We start from the raw sequence: 7,078 nt of genomic DNA on the forward strand, positions 1-7,078 counted from the left end.
AGCATCTGTGTAACGAGTACTTCATCCCTGACATTATTATTACTGTCAAATAATGGTAATAGTATTGCTAATAAACCTGTAGATAACCATGCATACATTTACTGGCCTTCCATCTTTTGTTTCAGCTACCTTGCATCTGGCCAGGAAATTAAGGACGTGGCACTGGCTTATAGAGTGGGCATAGAGACGGCTAGGCTATGCATTCATTTATGCTGTCGAAGCATTTGGGCGCGACTAAAAGATCACTTCATGAAGGTAGGGAGCACATAATAACATTAAAGGATTTTGAGTTCATTTTCCAATCATTATTTGGCATTTACACATGCAGGATGGCTTTCAGCTGACCTTATTTGTGTGCCTATGTTATTATTATTAGCTTATTTACCTTGATGTATGTACTGCATTAGTCCTTGCAGTTCCCTTTCTGAAAGTATCATTCTGCTGATGATTGTGTTAGTGTGGATGCGCTTATTTTAATTCCATGCTGTTCGGCATATTTCACAATATGCTGACATACCTTTTTGCATGTTAAATGCAGGCATACATAATGTAACTGCCTTTTACCACTGCTGGCACTTTTGTACTTGTTTGATTGAGCAGTGATGGCAGTGCGCAAAGGAGGCATGTGACATGTATTCATCTTGCTTGTTTGAAACAGCTGTCCTTCAGCATAGGGTGGCAGTAATGTGCATGAGATGTTAATTGTGATACATGCACTCATGTACACTTATTTTGAAGCCATTAAGTGGTGTCCTGGCCAAACAGCCATTCTTTCATTTAAATCAGTGTGCAGTTCTGAGTACAAAATGATTTGCAATATTGTCACCCTAACTTAAGATTCTTTAGCACAGCCTAGCACACTAAACCTATTCTTTAACAATCTACACCAGTACACTTAGTGGATACTCCTATACTTCACCATAATATTATTAGTCTTGTCAGTGTTGATCATAGTATATACTGCATCAATAAAAACCATCTAGTAGTATTAAGCCCTGCACTGTAATCATATGCACTGCCTGTGTAATGGCTTCTGAAAAACATTTTAATAAATTCAGGTGCCCCCTGAGACAGACTGGACAGAAATTGCCCAAGGCTTTGCCTCCCAGCGGCAGTTTCCCAACTGTTTGGGAGCTGTGGATGGAAAGCATGTCGCCATCACTGCACCTCCAAATTCCGGCAGCCTATATTTCAACTACAAGGTAAGCTTGCTCACTAGGCACATTTAAGCACACAATTTTTGCCATCTGTCACATATTAAAGAGTACATCAGTAAACCGTACATCTGATCAGTTACACAAGATGTGAAATTATTCCAGCAAATCACTTTCTTGGTTGTGGCATTCTTTTGTTGTATATGCATATTCACTATATTTTATGTTTCACTTAGTTTTATGTGCACATTAATGCTCTCTGTTTATCAGCTGTTGTCTTCTCCACTGCAGAGAATATCTGTTTATGTTGGCAATGTCTGCTTACCTTACCTTACTTTGGCAGTGTTATGTCCCCTTCGAATACTGAGTTGACATTAAGCCAGCAGACATCAAATAAACCTAGTGTTCTCTGCTCAGTGCAAAATTTCAAAATTGTAGACTCCAATGTAAACATCGAAGACGGCCGCAATGTTCTGCTAGTCGCAATACCAAATTCACCATGTGCACTTCTGATGTCGTCCATGAAATTCGTTGAAGCTGCAGAAATGTATGCATTGTACAGAATGGGCAATGATCTATGATAGAGCGAGAGAGCACTATAACAATGTTAAAGATTGGTATAGTAGCCATCTAGCTGCCAATAGTAAGAAACATGCATGCACTGCACTCTTTGGTAGTACCAGGTTCCTGAAATTTGCAAAGACCAATATAAGAAAAATTGTGAAGGTGTACTGCATAACAATAGCAAAAGTGTCTATCATTCGAAGAGACATTTCTTTGGCTAAATACCTGTATGTGTGATGCCGCCCTCCCCCCTCTCCCGTGCGTGCTGTCAATCCGGGTGATTCTTGTTATTCTATAAATAATAAAAGGCTGGTGCTGCTTTGAATGAAGTTCGGGTGACAGTCAGCATCCTATTGCACTGCTTCAGCATACATTGAAGATAAACCAACTTGCCCAAATCAAATTGTTGCTCGCACAAGGTGGCGGATGTGCATGTGGTTTCTAGGTAAATGCAGATGATTGCTGCAAATTGCAATTGATTAATTACTACAGATGCTGCTTTTCACAAGTCGTGAGTGACTTGGAGCAGTCACAACTGTTTCATTTGAAATGTAGGTATTTCATGCTTAAATGTGAGGCATCTCACTACTCTGTAGAATTGATGCATTTGTTCTTAATGTATATTTCCAAGGTCATAAAGAATGTCATTTGAGTGCGGTTTTCATGTGTGCTATTACATCTACAAAGATGGTGTACCAATATGGTGACTGATAACCTATTTCAGGGCACCTTTTCCATTGTGCTGATGGCTGCCGTCGACAGCAATTATCAGTACACCATAATTGACGTTGGTGCTCAAGGTCGGCAGAGTGATGGAGGAATATTGAAAAGCTCGGAATTCGGGAAGGCACTGGCCAGTGGGACTCTCGGTGCACCTTCTGCAAGCTGCCTGCCTGGTACAAGAACTGTCGCACCCTATGCCTTTGTTGGGGATGAGGCATTTCAATTACGCAAGGATTTCATGAGACCCTTCCCGGCAAAGCAGCTCACTGATGAAAGGAGGGTCTTCAATTACAGGCTGAGCAGAGCAAGGTAAAGCATGGGAAATACTTTCAGTATTGTGGGTCACTGCGATGATGTTGAAGCCTATACTGCACGTGTATGCACAGCATGTGGTATGTTTCTTTTTCTACGTCCTTTGTGTTTTTAGCACTCTGAGCTTTTATTAATTATTCAAAAGTGCAGAAGTATTAATTTATCTGATATTCTTGTTGCATGGATAGCAGATTATCTTTCTGGTTGCATGCAGTTTGTTTCAATTGATGGTAACAACTCTAGCTATCTCCCCGTTACATCCGGTATATGGCCATTGCTGTTTCTATTGTACATTAATGATATTGTACACCTGATGCAAAAATTCGACTCTTTGCAGATGCCTGCATTTTTTGTGAAATATCTTTCAGTGCATGAGCAAGCTGAACTTGATTTAAACCTACAATATATAGTGTGATGAGTGGGGCACGGCTTTGAACAAAGGCAGAACGGTCCGTCTTTGCAAAACACATAAGAACCTGCTAAAATAAGAGTACACACTGGCCTCTGTCCCGCTAAAGGAAGTTAAAAACTACAAATACCTAGGTGTAACATTCACTAATACCCCTTCTTGGAAATCACATCTTAACAATATTTTCCCTTGTGTTTTCCGAAAAACTTGTTTTAATGACTCAAGCTCAGAAATTGAACTGCCAGTGTTAAATTACTTAGCAATGTTACTTTTATTAGACGCAAGCTAGAATATGCTATTATTATATGGGACCCGTACACTAAACATAACAGAAAAATTGAAAAAATGACGAGAAAGGCTATTCATTTTATCTACTGCAAGTTTAAATGTACCGATGGTTAATGCACCGAGTGCTTTAACAATAATTTTTTATTTGCTGACAGTGTCCTGCATGTTTGCCTTGCAGAAGGTGTGCCGAGAATGCCTTTGGGATTACAGCAGCAAGGTGGAGGGTGCTCCTACGCACAATAAACCTCCATCCGACTAACGTCGATTCTATCATCAAAGCAGCCTGCATCCTGCACAACTTCATAATGAAGTTAAATGCACAGAGGCATGGATACGTGGACAGAGAAGATAGCTTTGGAAATGTTATACCAGGCCACTGGCGGCAAAGTGTGGGAGGAGATGCTCAGGATGGATCACAACCATATTTTTCGCTTGCTTCTACACATGCTCGAAATTTCCACACACAGGCAGCAGATGCGCGAAACATCTTCACTGCCTACTTCTGCAGCACATTTGGGGAAGTTGCTTGGCAGTGGCAACAGCCGGGCGTGTCAAAAGATGTTGCTTTAAAGCATCTACAGGAGCAGCAGCTTTTGCCACTTGCAAGGAAGTAAATTTCATTGAATGTCCTTATTCAAATATAGGTCACATGCCTTCCCATGAGTTTTCGATGTTCAAAATCTGTCAGGTAGCAGCAGGATTCCTCACCTTTGAGATGCTCTCTGATGAAGCTGATGTTCTCTATGTAGTATTGGTTGCTTTCATCTCAAACAGGCACAACCACTTGTCCACAGAAGCATCATCTTTGGTGTACTTGGTCAGGTCGATCTTCTTAGGTGTGCTCATGGTGCTGTTGAGGTAGATCCTATCGACTTATGCGATGAATCAGTCATGGCGTCAGTCAGAACACCAGTTTATTGACAATCGGCACCCATCCTCATCTTCATTCCCTATCCACCCGTGAACCGTCACATGCAAACATAAATCCTGGGGCAATTTCATATTGTAACGCACAGTTGAGTGACGGTACTTTAATCACTTTACCTTGGGCGAACTTGTGCCTGAAAAACAGCGAAACGAGAGCCTCACTAGAACGTCCAGTCTTTCCACAAGAGACCCGCACCTCTTCTCTTGTGCCACTATCTTTCGCAGGTAGCAGTAAACAACTGGATGGACGCAGGAGGCGGCTGGCGTGCGTAATTTGAAATCATCTTGTCATTGTCCCCCTTCTAAGAGTGCATTGTCCCGATGCTCATACAGAGGGCGGCGTTTTCTAGACTGTCATGAATTCGCAGTGCTTGTAGGCGGAAGCAGTTATTGCCTGTCGTAGTACGGCTTCATTCGGACGACATGGACGATTTCTGTTCGATGCCGCTGTTGTGATGAGGTTACTTGACCTTCTGGAGCAACCTCGTAGTTCAAGGGACTAATTCGGCGAATTATCCTATACGGGCCAAAATAACGAAGAAGCTTCTCGGATAGGCCGCGCATCCGTACGGGAGTCCAGGTGCATACTTTGCGTCTCTTCGTCGCAAGTTGTATCGCTCCGCGTCGGTTTGCTGTTGCTGCCGAATGCGGTGTTGCGCCAGCTTCCATGCTTCTTCAGCTCTTTGTGTGAAGTCACTGACGTCATTGTCAATTTCGGAGGTCATATCTACTGGTAGCATTGCATCTAAGGTCGTGGTGACGGTCCGGCCAAAAACGAGTTGGAAAGGTGTCATTTGAGTCGTCTTTTGCACAGCGGTATTGTACGCGAACGTTGCGTATGGTAGTATCCTGTCCCATGTTCGATGCTCCGTGTCCATGTATACTGACAACATATCAGTCAGCGTTCTGTTAAGTCGTTCAGTCAGTACATTTGTCTGGGGATGATATGAGGTGGTTTTTCGGTGACTGGTGTGCGTCAGTTTCATAATGGACTGTGTCAAGTGGGCAGTAAATATGGTTCCTCGATCCATGATGAGAACTTTAGGAGCACTATGCGGTAGTACTATGTTAGTGACAAAAAAAATCGGCTACTTCACTGGCCGCTCCCTTGACAAGAGACCCTTTGTCGGCATATCGAGTTAGGTAGTCAGTTGCAACTACAATCCAACACTTTTCTGATGACGATGTGGGATAGGGGCCAAGTAAGTCCATTCCCACTTGTGCGAATGGAGTTTTCGGTTGCTGTATCGGTTGTAGGAGACCTGCTGGCTTGAATGGTGGTATTTTACGTCTTTGGCAGTCCCGGCAGGTTCTTACGTAGTGTTGCACAGAAGTCAATAACTTTGGCCAGTAATACTTCATGCGGATGTGTGCGAATGTTCTGCTCACTCCTAAATGTCCTGCTGATGGGTCGTCGTGGCATGCTTCAAAAATCTCGAGTCGTAACTTGGAAGGTACGACGAGCAGAAACGTCTCTGCACTATGTTAAAGATTTCTTTTGTACAGGACATTATTTCTCAGGACGAATGACAACAAGCTGCGGACAAAAGCTCGTGGAATGTCGACAGGGTGTCCTTCTAGGTAATCAATGAGCAGGCGTAAGTCCGGTTGAGATTGTTGATGCTGAGCCATTTGCGATGTTGTCACAGCTCCTAAGAACGGGCAATCCTGTCCATTTTCCCTAAGCGTAGATTCCGTGTATTCAATCGGTGCACGTGACAAGCAATCAGCATCACTGTGCTTGTGACCGGACTTGTATACGACCGTTATATCGTATTCCTGCAGCCACAAATTCCATCTTGCCAGCCGTCCTGATGGGTCTTTGAGATTCGCCAGCCAGCACAATGAATTATGGTCGCTGATAGCTCGGAATGGTCAGCCATATTAGTATGGTCTAAACTTGCTGATGGCCCATATCACCGCAAGGCATTCTTTTTCTGTTGCCGAGTAGTACCCCTCAGCCTTGGAAAGTGTTGGACTAGCATACGCAATGACTCGTTCCTCTTCGTTTTGCCACTGAATGAGGACGGCACCGAGGCCTAAATTGCTTGCGTCTGTGTGAATATGAGTTTTGGCTTCCTCATGGAAATTAGCAAGCACCGGGTGGTTCTGAAGACGCTTTCGGAGCTCATTGAAAGCATTCTTCTGCTCATTGAACCAGCCGAAAGGCATGTCTTCCTTCGTTAGCTGCGTTAGTGGTTCAGCGATCCTTGAAAAATTTTTGACGAAGCATCTGGAGTAGGCGCAAAAGTCCTAAGAATCGCCTGACAGCCTTTTTGTCGGTTGGTTTTGGAAATTTCTCCACTGCTGCAGTCTTCTCAGGGTCTGGGCGAATGCCTTCTGAACTGACGACATGGCCGAGGAAAAGGAGCTCGCGAAAGCCGAAATTATATTTCTGCGGTTTTATCGTCAGACCTGCTAATCTAATACCTTTCATCACAGCCCGCAGTCGTTCTACATGCTGCTCACAAATAGCACTGAAAGTGAAAAAAATAATGGAAATTGTGCCATGCTGTGCCAAATCAGCTGTGGCTCCTCCAGGCATTGGCAAAAATTCGCCAGCGCAGTGTGGGCCGTAACTTTCATGTTCTGGCCACTAGTGGGTGTGAACAGGTGTACACATTCACTTAGTGTGAACTCCAGATGTTGCAGTGCCTCAATCGCGAGTCTAGTAAGAGGCAAAGCAAAGTCGGTCATGAGC

The 7,078-nt window shown here is 43.6% G+C and overlaps 1 protein-coding gene across 1 annotated transcript; it reads left to right on the forward strand.

Annotated features, from left to right (window-relative positions):
* The first annotated feature begins 1,124 nt into the window (after positions 1-1,124).
* Positions 1,125-4,312, forward strand: LOC126516548 (uncharacterized). The gene is made up of 4 exons (XM_050166674.2): positions 1,125-1,202; positions 2,443-2,750; positions 3,629-4,052; positions 4,139-4,312. The coding sequence occupies exons 2-4, from the start codon at positions 2,464-2,466 to the stop codon at positions 4,310-4,312; spliced, it is 885 nt and encodes a 294-aa protein (XP_050022631.2). The 5' UTR covers positions 1,125-1,202; positions 2,443-2,463.
* Positions 4,313-7,078: the final 2,766 nt, after the last annotated feature.

This window comes from Dermacentor andersoni, chromosome 1, assembly GCF_023375885.2.
Source record: "Dermacentor andersoni chromosome 1, qqDerAnde1_hic_scaffold, whole genome shotgun sequence".
In the NCBI taxonomy this organism is placed as follows: Eukaryota; Metazoa; Arthropoda; class Arachnida; order Ixodida; family Ixodidae; genus Dermacentor; species Dermacentor andersoni.